This window comes from Lissotriton vulgaris, chromosome 2_1, assembly GCF_964263255.1.
Source record: "Lissotriton vulgaris chromosome 2_1, aLisVul1.2, whole genome shotgun sequence".
NCBI classification, from domain to species: domain Eukaryota; kingdom Metazoa; phylum Chordata; class Amphibia; order Caudata; family Salamandridae; genus Lissotriton; species Lissotriton vulgaris.
The window spans coordinates 1,917,815,023-1,917,830,291 of record NC_141687.1 but is presented as its reverse complement, the minus strand read 5'-3'; the positions used below and the strand labels follow the sequence as shown (position 1 = coordinate 1,917,830,291).

Here is a 15,269-nt window from a genome sequence, read left to right as displayed (position 1 = left end):
TGACTCTGGTGCCACAGGGAATTTCTGCGATATTGGCTTTGCAAAGGATTTGGGTATTCAATTCGTCAGGAAAGATAGACCAGAACCTGTTCGGGCCGTCGATGGCACTAATTTGTCTTCTGGTCCGATAGTTTTCGATACAGAGACGATTAGTTTAACTGGTCCTGGAGATCATGTTAGTTTGATGAAATTCTGCTTAATAGACGCTCCTCAATTTCAATTCATTCTGGGCTTGCCGTGGCTAACGGAACACAATCCGAACATTGATTGGGTAAAAAGAACAATACAGATGAATTCGGAATATTGCATAAAGAATTGTGAACAGGTAAAGACTGAAGTGGTTTTGTTGTCCTCTTGTCGCTTGCTGGCCTGTACGGCAACTTCCATTTGTTTGGTTACTTCCCAAGAGATACCTGTTGAATACGCTGATTTAGCTGCAGTCTTTGATGAAATAGAAGCAAATAAGTTGCCACCGCATCGTGACTATGACTGCAAGATCGAGTTGGAGTCGGAGCATCCTTGCCCTGCAGTCGAATCTATGCCCTTTCGGAGCGAGAAAATCAGTACTTGAAGGAGTACTTATATCAGTATTTAGCTAATGGCTTTATCCGACCTTCCAAGTCTCCAGTTTCGTCTCTGTTATTCTTCATTCCAAAGAATGATGGCAGCTTAAGAACTTGTATTGACTACCGTCCCCTGAACTCTGTTACAAAGAAGAATCGGTATCCGTTGCCTGTGATTTCGGAGCTGCTAGACCAGGTAAAAGGGGCCCAACATTACACCAAATTGGACCTGCGCGGTGCTTACCATCTGGCTCGAGTGGTGGAGGGAGAAGAATGGAAGACTGCCTTCCGTACCAGATTTGGGCTTTTTGAGTACCAGGTGATGCCTTTTGGTCTCTGCAATGCTCCTGCAGCTTTTCAGCATTTTGTTAATGATGTATTGCGGGAGTGTTTGGATCGATTTGCTGTTGTCTATATAGATGACATTTTAATCTTTTCAGAGAACTTACAGGACCATATTCAACATGTTCGATTGATATTGAAGAAATTACTGGAACATCAGTTATTTGTAAAATTGGAGAAGTGTGTTTTTAATTCCAAGCAGGTGGAATTTTTGGGATTTGTGCTCTCCCCTGAGGGTATCGCCATGGATGAATCGAAGGTAAAGGCGATTGAAGATTGGCCATCTCCTCTCACAGAAAACAGGTGCAAAGTTTTATCGGATTTGCCAATTTCTACCGACTCTTCATTGAAAATGTTTCGGAGAAGGTAGCTCCTTTGACAAGGTTGCTGAAAAAGGGAGCAAGATTTGTTTGTACGAATGAAACTGAAGATGCTTTCAAAACTTTGAAGAGGTTGTTCATCTCCGCTCCTATACTTCGACATCTTAATCCAGATGAGCCTTACTACGTTGAAGCAGACGCTTCAAATTCTGCTTTGAGAGGAATTCTTTCTCAGCGAGATAAGATCATTGGTCTGCCTCACCCTGATCATCGAAATCTTCAATTTTTAAAGTCGGCTCGAACTTTGACTCCCAGGCAATTGCGTTGGTCGCTTTTTTTTTGCTGATTAGAATTTCATTCTGACTTACAAGCCTGGCAGTAGTAATGGTAAGGCGGATGCCTTGTCACGCTTGGATGTTACTGAAGATGTCTCTGTTCCACAGACTGAATTAATCATTCCCAGTGAAAAAATTATTGGGTTGATTCAATTTCCTGATCTAGAGGAACGCCTGAATTAAGAGTATGCCACCTTGAATTTGACAGAATGGGTAAAGCAAGATGAGGATCGAGAACTGAAGGACGGTCGACCATTTGTTCGAGGAAAACCTTTTGTTCCTAAGGAGGAACTACAAATTCAGATTATCCAACATTTCCATGATGAGTTGTTGTCAGGATATAAGGGAACCAAAAAGACTTTGGAATTAATTCAACAAAACTTCTGGTGGCCGTCAATGGATGCTCAGGTGAGAAAATATGTGGCTTCTTGTGAACAATGTTTTAAGGGAAAGACCACTCGGCAGGCTCCACAGGGATTGTTGATGCCATTACTGGCTGTACTTTATCCGTGGCACACTGTATCGATGGATTTTATCGTAGAACTCCCTTCTAGTCATGGTTATTCTGTCATCTGGGTGGTGGTTGATCACTTCTCTAAAATGAGCCATTTTGTTCCTCTGCATACCCTTCCAAATGCTTCCCAATTAGCTACTCTTTTCACACAACACATAGTCAGAATACATGGTATTCCCAGAGTGGTTATCTCTGATAGGGGGCCTCAATTTGTATCTCGTTTTTGGAGATCTTTTTTAAAGAGACTAAACATGGATTCCCGTTTATCTTCCAGTTTCCATCGAGAGACTGATGGTCAAACTGAGCGGGTAAATCAGGAATTGGAGCAGTATCTGCGCTTATTTCTGATGGATCATGCAGTGGAGTGGCCCGATATTCTTTGGGCAGCAGAATTCGCATACAACAATGCAGTTCATTCCAGTATGGTATTTTCTCCATTTTATTTAAACTCGGGGAGATATCCAAATACAATGGTGGGAGGACAAGACAGTGATGTTCCAGCAGTGGAGGAAGTAATACAGAAATTACAATCAGTATACAAGCAGGCAACAGTTAATCTCAATAAGGCTAAAGCTTCTTATAAGAGATATGCAGATACAAAAAAGACGCACCAGTCCTAGATATGAGCGAGGAGAGTAGGTTTGGGTTTCTACACGTAATCTCAGGTTAAAGGGAAACAGAAAGTTTCAGCCAAGGTGCATCGGCCCTTTTTTGGTAGAAAGAGTAGTAAATCCAGTCAGTGTGAAATTACAGATTCCTCAGAAGTATAAAATCCATTCTGTGTTCCATGTTTCTTTGTTAAAAAAAAGTCCCCCTAATCTAAGACAGAAAGGTCCACCAATCCAATCCAACTTCAGTCTGAAGAAGAGTATGAGGTTAGGCAAATCCTGGACTCCTAGATTTGGAGGGGAAAATTGAACATGGGAACCAGTGAATAATATTCATTCCCCTAGGCTGGTCAAGGAATTTCATAAGAGACACCCACTGAAACCCAAAGAGGCGAAGGGAGGAGCTTTGGTGGGGGGGTACTGTCAGGAACGCCTCCGCCAAATCCCCAGTTGACTCTGGTTTTGCTAATCACCTTGATCTTTTGGGTACGGTGATTATAATTTCTAGCCTGCTGCGACATGGTCTTGTCACTTCTATCCCAACTCGCGCTAAGGTTTGGTCCCGTTTGGTGCATAGAAACCTATTGCGGTGTTGGCGCAGGCATTCCAAGATGGCCGCCGACGTTGCCAAAGCGGTTGCCGGTCTAGTTGTTTGCCGGTACGCCGCCTCAGCTGTTGTCGCGCGCTTCTGAATTGAAGACTGCGCACTTCAACTGTCGTTTTGGACGAAGCGGCTGCTATCTGTTTCGTGGCGCTTCACTTGAGTTTTGGAAGGCGTTCGTGAGTAGGAATTCTCAATGCTGAGTTCGGAACTTGCCACAGCTGTGGTAAGATTACCCGGAGCCATTTTCAGAGAGAGTTTTTGAACTGTATTTTCATTCTTCTAGTTTGTGAAGAGTATTTAAGACATTGAATTTTGGAACACGACTTCTAGAGACATTAGAGCCTTTAGGAATGCTCGAAGTCTGATTCCATATTGCAATAACTTACCTTTTGAAGAAGGACAGAACTAAAAGACTGCAGCAACGCTCCATGCTTATATTACTTTCCACTTCCTGGAGGGTACAGTTGGCAGCAGACGCTCAGCAAGTATGTGTACATTATATATATATATATATATATATATATATATATAACGATGCTTACCACCTTTAGAGAAGACCATCTCCAATTCTTCATTTGTCGAAGTTACTAGAAGCCTATGTGTATTTGTGAAAAGACAAGATAAAGGTTGTTTTGGTTCTTACTGCAGTTAAGTGAGACCAGAATAAGTACAAGAACACAATTAGAGAACAGCTAGTCACCCTGAAGGTTAAGGAAGAAGCTAGTAGCTGTAGCTGAACCACCTTCAGGAAGAAGACGTGGCGTGTTTCTCTCTCATTCCAATTCCTCTTTCCCCCCACCTTGCTGTAGGATCTAAATGATCTGTATAGCGGGGTGTGGGAGTTAGAGGATAAGCATCGGCTCCTGCGGAAGATCAGTTTGGATCTCAGGTACTTGACACCTGCTACACAGATAGAGCCCTTTTTTCAGACAACTTTCCAACGGTAGCTACGTTATAATTAGTGACCACAGCTGTTGTGTCATGATGCCAGGAAAAGCCTATCTCGTGAGCGTTACTTCCAGGGTCATTTGTGGTATTGCAAGTATTGTATCCAAACAGCAATCCAGACATGGAGGCAGCAATATTGCCTTCTGTGAATATTTCTTCTATTCGAATTGATACTTTATGCAGAATGAAGTCTATTCTTTTACAAACAACTGTGCCTTTAACCTCGTTTAGAGAAACGTATGATCTGCAAGTTGCAAGGACAGCGGCAGAGATACATACCCTATTATCGACAAATGCCCCGTGCTTTTCATAGAAATGTTAAGCCAAATCTTAAACATGTCAGATACCAGTGGCATCGCACATGTATTTAAGATGATTTTTTCGGGACTGCTAGCACCCTTTGAAGCAGTTCTTGGCATCTTCCCGAATTTTGTGCATTCTTTATTCGGTGGCCTGCCTCTTATTTTAGGACTCGTAGTAGGTATTTTGTTTGTGTTCCTCCTGCTCCGATATGGCAAGCCAAGTCACAGACAAAACTCAGGCTACGATGGAAGAAACGATCCTAGCAATACGATACAGAGAACGGATCACAAAAGTTCTCGGATTGGCATGGCTAAGAGATCTGAATAATACCTGGTTTCTTTCGTTCAGACCTATCTGGCAAGATTGCATCTTACCTGTGCTTTAATGTCTGCTATGCGGAGAAGAATGCGTGTTGGACATCTGTCTTACACAACCATCAGCAGAACCGATCGATCTCGATGCTTTGCTTGGATCGGTAACGGCTCATGCGACGTGTTGTCCCCAGCGGGTACCTATTCGGATGATGGCATTCGTTGAGACTTCCCCATTAAGATTAGGTGGCGGTGAAGTACAAGATGAAAGCGGCACCACACAGGTACAGCCTTCTGTTACCATTGCTGATCTAAACACCGATGATGGCAATGCATCGCATATATGCACTATTTCCGATTTTTCGGAGTTGGCCCAACTTTCACCTACTGTTGCAGACACATTTTTTGCCGGCCTATCTGAGGTACTGTTCTCTCCTAACAACGAGAATAATATTTGAAATAGCGAGCACACAGCGTTCTCTGAACTCTGAATTCGGCCTTCAGTTTTTATAAACAACATAACTGAAAGCATTTGGAACTAATTTTTTTCCCATGAAAGCAAAATTATTTTTCTCCAGTTCCCAAAATATTTACTTTTTTTGGCACATGGTACTCTGCTTAAAGTAGAACTATTCTTCGAGAACAGAACTTCTATTTTTAGAGACTCTAGAGATAATATTTTGAATCAGCCTCTAGCACATGTACAATCTTGTATAAATATATGATGAAATGGTCTCGACCTTCTCTTCTGTATTAAGAGCCATTTCATAAATGTAATTTTCGTGATTCATTCAGTCAACATTCTAAATGAACAAAAAATGTTATCTGAATGATTCCACTGCTTGAAAACGTAGAGTATAATACTCATTTTCGTGTATCTATACCATTTCAAATGCATTTTATGTATTTTGGGGTGGGCTGGAAAACACATGTATACTTATATGTTTATATATTGCTTAGTTTTTACTAATGATGGACATTATACGTGGAGTGGGTGATGTGAACGTATTTAGGACCCTAATTAAATATTCCCGATGTATGCCCTTATGTGGTTATAACAAATCATATCCCTATAAAGGCATAAGAATCATATCCATATTTAGTCATAGCCAATGCAGTCCAAATACGGCAAGGCTACTTCCCTAGACTCCTAGAAAGTACAACGCGTTCTTTAAACAAACCAAACCTCCAGCAGCCCGGGAATTCCCCCTGCTTCTGTTTTGATTTGTCCTAGAACTCCTGAGAGATCCTGAAAGAACTGCCAGTTCTTAGTGACAGTTCTTAGTGACGTCTTATGTCCAACCTTACATCAAACTTGGCACCTTCCAGGTATAAATATACCAGCATTTGCCTTAAGCAACACACAGTGGTTTGGAGCAAAGCGGCTATCTACTTACCCAAAGCCCAGCTGATGTGAGTGCCGAAGCACCCTCCCATTTGACGCACTGAGAGAGACGCTGTCTTTTCTCCTGCCGAGAAATCCAGCTCCATTGTTTCCAGTCACCCTTTCGGGTTGCTGGGAGATCGAGTCCTGAGAAAGAGATACAAGACCTCCTTCATTCTAAAACCAAGGTACGGAGCTGATTAGATCCTTAAAGAATTCTTGATTCAGATTCTTGGCAAAACTAACTTAACTTAAACTGCAGCTCACTTACTCCTGCCCACATACTAGGCTTAGGTTAGGTACACTGGGGTAGGCGTAATTTAGAAGCACCAGTTGAGTACGTTTAGTCAACTTTTATCATTGTATGTATTGTATATATTTTATCCGTTTTAAGTATCATATGGCTCAGAAACCATATAAACGCTTTTACAGTACTATTTCATAATACTCCTTTTACTGTACGCACTTTACTTTATGACAAGTGTTGCAATTGTGACAATTCATTTCTCTTGCAAGAAGACTGCTCAATAAATAACAACTTTTATTGAAAACGCCAGTCTCTCTATTTCTCTGCACTCTGGTGAAACTAGGCATGCACGATTGACTGAGTGAAATAGCTATCTATTGTTTTCACACGACTCTGGAGATATACTCCTTATTCTGGAGGGAGCAAAGTTGTCATGTTTATGCAGTTGTCAGAAACTAATCCCTTCTTGTCTAATCAGGAAAGTTAACTCCTTCCTGTTCATTCGACAAAATTTCTAGTGACCTCTGAGCTAGCTGGCATACCTAATTAAGTCTAACATATTCAGTAGAGACCTAGTCGACCTCAGTCCTACGTCTAAACTATTGTTTATGTTATTCCAATGCGCAGAGCCTATTGGGAATATAGGAACTACACTACAAGCTGTTGATCGCATTGTTAGTTCTTTTTTGGCCTAGGCATAACTTGATTGTAGCCTGTGTGAACGGTGATCCTGTGTTGGTATGTGCGTAGGCGACAAACAACTGTTTTGCGTATTTGTTCTGTCCTTTGCAGATAATACCGCTATGTACTCCTTACATCTAGGGTATTAAGGCTTCTTTCGCCTTTTGTCTTTGGGTTTTTGAAGTAAACTGGTTGAATGATATTTTGATTTAAGTGATATTTTGATACCAACTTTCGTAAGAAGTGTGGGTTGGTTTTAAAGATTACTTTACCTTGTGGATTTGCAAGTATGTTTCCTGTATTGCTAGAGCTTGTAGCTCACCTACTATCCATAGGGAAGTAATGGCGATGAGAAAGGTTGTCTTACAGTAATATGTTTGAGGTCTGCTGTATGCATGGGTTCAAACGGTTTTGCCATCAGTTGAGAAAGTACTGTATTTAGGCTCTATGCGGGAACTGGGGTTGCTCCGAGTGGAGCAATCTTTTTAGTTTCCTCTAAGAACCTTTTAATTACAGGTCTTGTGAGGAAACATTTGCATGATTTTCCTCTTGTGTAAGCTATTTTAGCAGCAAGATGCACCTTGATACTTGAGTAGTTGATATTGTTGTCCAAGAGATCAGTTAGGTATGTGATTACTCTTTCTTGTGTGTTAATAGAATTGTTTTTATTGTTAGCGGTGCACCAGGTGGTATATTGTTTACATTTTGCTGCATTGCATTATCTTGCTTACTGTTTCCTTGTGTCTTTTAGAATTTCCATTGTTCGTGGCGGAAGGGTAGGGTGGCTAATTTCTATATATACTCAGATGCCAAGCTGCCAGATGCAGTGTTGCTGGTTCCAGGTGGAATATTTGGCCTTATAGTTGTAGCAGGGTTGAGTACCATGTTTGCCTTGGCCATTGAGGGTCAATGAGAATCATGTTTGTTCCTGGTTGGTTTGCTTTTTCTAGTACTCTTTGCATCAGTGGTATTGGTGGAAAGGCATAAGCAAATGTATGTGACCAGTTGAGTGCAAGTGCATTCCCCTATGACAAGCAGTGTGGAAACCTCGAGGCAAAGAGTTGGCATTTCTTGTTCTGCAGTGTTGCAAATAGGTCTATCACTGGTGTTCCCCAGAGGTTGAAGATGTATTGTACTGTTTTCTGTTTCTTCTCCCATTCGTGGGAGCAGTTGTTCTGTCTGCTTAGTTGATCTGCTAGAATGTTGTCTACTCCTGGTAGATGTACTGTTTGTAGGTTGATTCTTTGGGCTAATGCCCATTTCCATATTTCCTGTGCAAGTGTGCTCAAAGGAAAGGACTTCGTACCTCCCTGCTTGTTCAAATAGAACGTTGTTGTTGTATTGCCTTTTGTATTAGGATAGTCCTCCCCTGGATGTGTTTCTGGAATGCTTTCAATGCCAGGAAGACAGTTTTCATTTCAAGGAAGTTGATGTGTTTTAAGGAATCCTGTTGGTTCCATTGACCACGTATTTTCAGAAGGTTGTAACATGCTCCCCAACCATTGAGGGATGCGTCCGTGGTGATTGTCACAGATGGAGTTGGGATCCTGAAAGGTATCCTCTGTGCTATGTTTTTGGATGCCCTCCATTGTATTTCTGCTTGCATCTTTTGTGCAACAACCACTAGTTCCTCCCAACTCCCTGTGGCTTGAGACCAGCTGTTGGCAAGCCATTCATGGAATGGGCGCAAGTGCAGGTGTGTGTGAGGGATAAGTGGGATGAATGATGCCATCATGCCCATCAGTTTCATGACTTTCCTCACGGTCAGAGATTGTACCCTCATATAGAGGGTCGCTTCTTGAAGGATAGCCTGTATCCTCCTTTGTGTGGGGTACGCTTTTGCACTTCTTGAGTTTAATCTCGCTCCTAGTAAGTTTTTTCCCTTTCTTGTTTTGTTGAAGATTTTTTTGTGGTTTATTGAGAATCCCAGTTCCTGTAGCGTTTCGATGACTGATTGTACATGATTGTGGCATGTTTGCTTTGAGTGTGCTCTTATGAGCCAGTCATTCAGATAGGGACGGACGTGGATTCCTTCCCCTCTTAGGTGTGCTGCCACTGGGGCTACACTGAAGCTGGTTTTATCCCGAATGGGAGCACTTTGAACTGATAATGTGTTCCATTGTGTAGGATCCGCAGGTACTTTCTGTGTCTTTTATTCAAAGGGATATGCAAGTAGGCGTCTTTGAGATCTATTGTTGCCATGTAGTCTCCCTTTTGAATTCGTGGGATAATTTCTTGAAGAGAACACATCTTGAAGCGTTGTGTTAGTATGAATCGGTTTATGAACCCTAAGTCCAGTATTGGCCTTACAGTCAGGTCCTGTCTTGGGACAAAGAAGCATGGTGAGTAGTTTCTTTTGAAACATTCCTGTTTTGGTACTACTTCTATTGCTTGTTTTTAGAATAGTTCCTTTATCTCTGAGTTGAGCTGGGTTAGTTCTGTTTTCAGACATTTCTTTGATTTTGGTCGGTTTGCAGGTGGTGTTTTTGTTAGCTCTATGCAATACCCGTATTTTACCAAATCTACTATCCAATTGTCTGTTGTGATTATTTCCCACTGTTTGAGGTACAGGGATATCCTTCCTCCCACTGGAGTTTTTTGTGGGTTCTTTTCTGTGACTGAGTCAGTTAGAGCAATTTCCTCTTCCTCTGAGAGTTTGGCATCTGCCTTTCCCCCGAAAGAGCGGTTTCTGTTGTTGTTGCCAGCCTTGGTAACTTCTCTGTTGACCCGATTGTTGCCCTGGGGTTTGACCTTGTGGTTGCTGTGACATCTGCTGTCCCTGACCAAATGCACCTCTTCCTGTGGTCTTTCTGTTGTTGAACCCACCTCTTTTAAAGGAACCTCTCTGCTGTAGGGCTCTCATCGCCCTAGCAGTCTCATTGTCTTTTTTGATCAGCTGAAGGAATTCATCCACTTCCTTCCCAAAAAGTGCGTCCCCAGTGAATGATCTATTGATGATGGAGGTTTGCACCTCCTGTTTTAAAACCTGATATTTTTAGCCAGGCATTTCTTCTGAGGATGGTGCCTCTGCAAATTTGCCTACTGGCTGTGTCAGCAGCATCTAGGGCTGATTACAGGCATATATTGGCCACGTTTTTACCTTCTTGGACAATGGACCTTGCTCTTTTCTTGTCCTCTCCGGGCAGTTTATTGAGAATTTCCTCTATTTCGTCCCACGTATCTACTTAGTAGTGCATTGGAATTTGCGATGCGCCACTCTGTTGCAGTTTCCTTTTCCATTCTTCTCCCCACCATGTCCATTATTTTACTCTCCTTTTCTGGCGGAGGACCGGTATTGGAGACTGCATTAGATCTTTTTCTGGCTGTGTTGACAATAATTTAATCTGGCACCATGTTTCCTTGTATATACTTAGGGTCTTTTGATGAGGGCTTGTATTTATTTTCTATCCTTGGGATTACACCCTTGCTTGAAGCTGGTTCTTTGAAGGCTTCTTTGCCCTGAGCCAGTATGCTAGGAAGCATGAGAAGGTATTGAGTCCCCTTGGTGGCAGAAGCTAGGTTTTTCCAGGAGAAAACATGCAACTCCTTTTTCTTCTTCGAGGGCAACTCCGAAATTGTCTGCTGCCCTCTTGACTAAGCCATTGTAGGAAGCTATGTCGTTTGGTGGTGATCCTTTCGAAGGATAGCTGCATACCTACTCTTAAGGACTCTCGGTGTCGAGATTGTTCCATGAATCCTGGACATTTTCAGAGATTTCCTCCTCCTCTGAGAGTAGCTCTCCGTATTCTTCGGGATCTTCGTCACAAGGTTCTGGTGTTGGGGGTGAGTCAAAGATACCTTTTTCCTCTCCCTAGGTGTCAACATCTCTGGTTCGGCAACCGTGGTTTTAGGGATTCGAAAATCCTTCCGAGATGTGTCACTCTTTTTTCTTTTGGAGGAGCGCTGCCATTTAGTCCTCGAGTCTTTTCCTTTTCTTTTCGACCACGAGATTTCTCGGCGTCAGAGGCCAGGGATATTCTCTTCTTGCTACCGGCCACGTCCGGTTTAGACGGCGTAGTGCTTTTCTTTGCGGGTACGTGATTGGCCCCTTGTTTCGGCTTCTTCTGCGATTTTCCCTCCTCGATAACCTTTGGTTGGGTACCGTGGGGTTCTTTTAATCGTGGCTGACCAATCGCATTTTTGCTCAGTGTTGGGGCTGCCTTGGGCTGCGCCTTATGTTCATGACCCTTAGGTTCCGAAGGATGTGTATTGTGTCTTACCATATCCACTTAGTTCGTTTTTTCAGTCGCCTTCTTGTGAGAGTGGGTTTTTCCGGAGTCTCCTTCTATTGATTCAGCTTTTACTCTTTTGTTCTTCCTTGTCGCTGGAGAAACCCAGGTCTTTGAGGGATGTTTTCTTAGCGGCCTGCGATATCGTGGAGTAGTGGGCCTCTCTTTAGTTTCAGCGGCTTCTTAGTGTTTCCAACAGAAATGCTGTGCAGGCCTCCCAGCCCTTGTCCTGATGATCCTTGGGCAGGCACAGGTTGCAGACATTGTGTGGATCTCGTTGAGCATTCTTGTGGTGGCACCTGGGACAAAACTTGAAAGGGGTGTTTTCCATGTCCCCTACCTCGCCATTTGTAGACAGACTAGGTCCTTAGTGGTGTAGTCGCCAGAGCTCTACTCTTGTCCCCGGTTACAGCGTCGATGAAAGATGTGATTCGCTGTAGCTTTTTCTTGAAATTTTGTGGGGAAATTTGAAAATTGTTCTGAGCTTCCCGTCTTTCTTCCAGACCCAACGGCGAAAAAAAGAATCTGAAGATGGCTACCACGCACGTCGACCTCCAGGATACCGTCTGATGTCACACAGGGGACATACCTGGTACCAAATGCCATCATTGCTTGCTCGAACGGAGGCGTTTGTCACCCCGTATGATCACAGATATGAGAGAAGAATAACTTTTTTTTTTTTTAATGGCAGAGATCCTTGGAATACTGGATAAGGATTGTCTCCAACGGACTTTAGAAAACGAAAAGAGAAGGGGCCCTACACTAAATTTTGAGAATCCATTTTGAAAGCTTGGGGACCTCATTTCGTGTATACATTGTGTGATTAAAACATAGAAGCTGGAGTATATTCTCTAGGCACCTTTGGTGTCCGACTAAGAGGGGATTGTGTTTGAACCCCCGAGATTTTTTATGCACGGCTATACCTGCCCACCAATGTGAAGGATACTAGAATTACAGAAAAGATCTGTATTTAAATTTGGGAGATATCGTCTCTTGTCCTGAAGAAGGTGGCGGTCAAACACTAGAAGCCACAGAAACGCATCGAAGCTCATTTAAAGAGGCGCATTGAGACTGTGAGGACATATGTTGTAAATGACAAATTAACTGCTTAGAGAATTAACTTTTAGACATATAATCTTTGTCCAATGATTTGGCCTCTTTTTGACAAGAAGGAACTTTCTTGCAGGTTCGCCAATATTGCACTGAACTGTTTGGTGTTTCATGTTATGTATCACGTTTTTATTTTGATGGAATGGTTTTAACAATGTATGAAATGTTTTTTATGTGTGACCATAAGTTTTGGTTATTTTTAATAAAATATTTGTACTTATAATTTTTGAGCACTTGCCCTTTGATGGTGGTGTATTCATGTTCTGGTGATATGTCTATTTGGTTGGTTGTTTGACATATGAGGTTCTAAGTTATCCAAAGGGGATTACTTTGACTGAGTTCTACTTGGTGCCCCACTCGTTTGTTGGTTAAAGGGGCCCCTCTCCTTTTATTGGAGAGGAATGTGGTTGACAGCGACCGAAGCAAGAAAAAAAAACAAAGACAATTCTGGACCCAACCACTAGATGGCGGAATAATGCACATCATGTGAATCAAAAAAAGGATTCACGCTGCAGAACCATTTTCTTACTGTCATGTTTGAAATCCATACAGTGTTTCAATAGTATGGATACTTAAACATTATTATTTTAAAGTGTTTGAGAAAATCTGAAGGTTAAAAACTTCAGTCTAAATATTTTACACTTACCAGGCGCTATGGTCTTTAATGTCAAAGAATCAATCTTCTTGGTACTTGCCAAATGTTTTAAATTAGACCCAGCAAACAATAGGTAGAATACCACATCATCTTCAAGTTTATCCTCCTCACTTAAAAACACCGTGAGAACACTGTCGCCCTAAAATGTAAAAAATATTGCACGTGTTAAATCCTTTTATAGATAGAATAGAACACTATTCGTAGCACCAGGCAGAACACATAAATTGCCTCCTGTAATGCGCTGTCTTGGGAATTAAAATTTCAGTTAACAGTTCTTTGTTTTTGAATATCTTATGGAGTTTTAGGAGAGTGGCAAAAAGGGAATTAAATTACTAATTTCATAAAATTGGGGCTAAATACTTCTCATTTCAAAGAGCCACAATAGACCAGGCTTTCAAAATGATGGGCCCAATTTAGTGTTTGGCAGACGGGTATTCCATCATTTACATGAATACATTAATAAAGTACCACAGGAGGAGAGGTAAATAAGTGCTGGATCAAATTCTGTTCTGCGTAGGCTATGATTCTATTAGGCTAACAATATGTTATAAAGCATCATCATTAACTGGCAGGGTATCCACATTATATTGATTGAAGGAAACAAATACACTAAAAGAAAAGTGCACTCTCATTTGCTGTATCACCTGTAGCTACATTTACTTTCAAACCTCTAAAAGAACACACATCTGAGAAGAGAAGATATTGAATTTTTAGACAGGCAGAACAAAATGATGCACCAGTTCCAGAGAGTCCCTCCCAAGCAGTGTCCATGTTCTCACCAAGAAAAAAATTCATAAAACTGCTGGGATCATTTATGCATTTTGTAACACTAAGGTTTTCCAAGCAGTTTTAAAGAGACATTGATAAAATACTCCAATGGTTCATCGTCTGCAGACTGGCCTACTTTCTTTCCCACCATTTCTCCTCATCTTCGGTCCCGTGAGCACACAGGCTCCTCTAAGCCAATCACAACGCTGCAATGAAGAGTTGCGAGCACTCTGAGCGCAGTTGTTCAGTACTCAGACAGGGACTGGGAGCCTGTGCAGGTTACCCACCAGGCTGTGTATTACAGCCCGGAGGGGAACATGCCAAGTGTGCATGACTGTTTGGCCATCCCAAGATGGCCGGCCAAACAGTCATGCGCATTAGAGTGTGCCCACCACTTCCACCCCGCTCTGTGACCCAAGCCCCACCATACCCTAGCCTCATAGCAAAGTAACAAAGTTATTAGCATTTCATTTGTCCTTTTTCCTGCTCAGAGAGTAGTGGGGTGACGCAACACCGCCTTTGCGGAGAAGCCACCCCTGCTCACTACCTGCTCACACTTACAGAAGATACTGAATCATCCAAGGAAGAATAAGTAGGATTGGTACCCTCTTATGCATCTCCATGAACAATTTAACTTGATGGCTGTTTACTGTGAATGGGACAACCTTTGTTTATCCAATATGCCAATTACATACCCTGTGCCTGCCCTCAATATCTGTCCATCACACATCTATAAACAGTGGACCACACACACTGTTCTGTAGATCGAACACTTGGCAAACGTCTTCATAATATTAAGAGGGCAACCTAATTTCCTTGTTCACATTGAACTTTCAAATTCGAATTGCACGCATCTCTAATCACTCTTGTTTTCAGTTAGTTTCCAGACCTCATTTTTTATTTAACTTCCAGACGGTGGTGTCTTTTACCATAAATTTCTTTTTATTAAGTATTCAATACAGTCACACTTAAAACAGACCCAGCAAACACTTTTCATCCCTTATAGGGCCTTCATCAGGCAATTTGATGTACCTCCTCACAATTCTTTCCATTAATTCCCTGTTTAAATTAAAACGAACAAGCAAGGTGCCCCCTTCCGCATGACCTCGTTATCAAGTCATTAGTATTTTCTAACATGCGAAATAACACCCACATCGCTGCCTGGCAGGCAGCCAGTACAAGCACTTCACATGTTAATGTGGTGGTAGCCGCTTTGGCTCTGGTAGAATGAGCCCGCAGGCCTTCTGGAGGCTGCCAGTCTGTAGCAGATCTTTGTATTAAGAACAATCCAGCTGGCGATGATCTGCTTTTGCACAGCTCTATCCTTTTTGGCCCCAGACCAGCTAG

At 42.2% G+C, this 15,269-nt stretch overlaps 1 protein-coding gene across 11 annotated transcripts in view; it reads right to left on the bottom strand.

Moving 5' to 3' along the window:
* AKAP13 (A-kinase anchoring protein 13) overlaps nt 1-15,269 on the bottom strand; it is a 1,375,395-nt gene that overhangs the window by 1,087,956 nt on the left and 272,170 nt on the right. For all 11 annotated transcript variants that reach the window (XM_086958098.1, XM_086958099.1, XM_086958104.1 and 8 more), the window contains exon 4: nt 13,146-13,293. In XM_086958098.1, the coding sequence (XP_086814224.1) occupies nt 13,146-13,293 (148 nt within the window). The remainder of the gene's footprint in view (nt 1-13,145; nt 13,294-15,269) is intronic.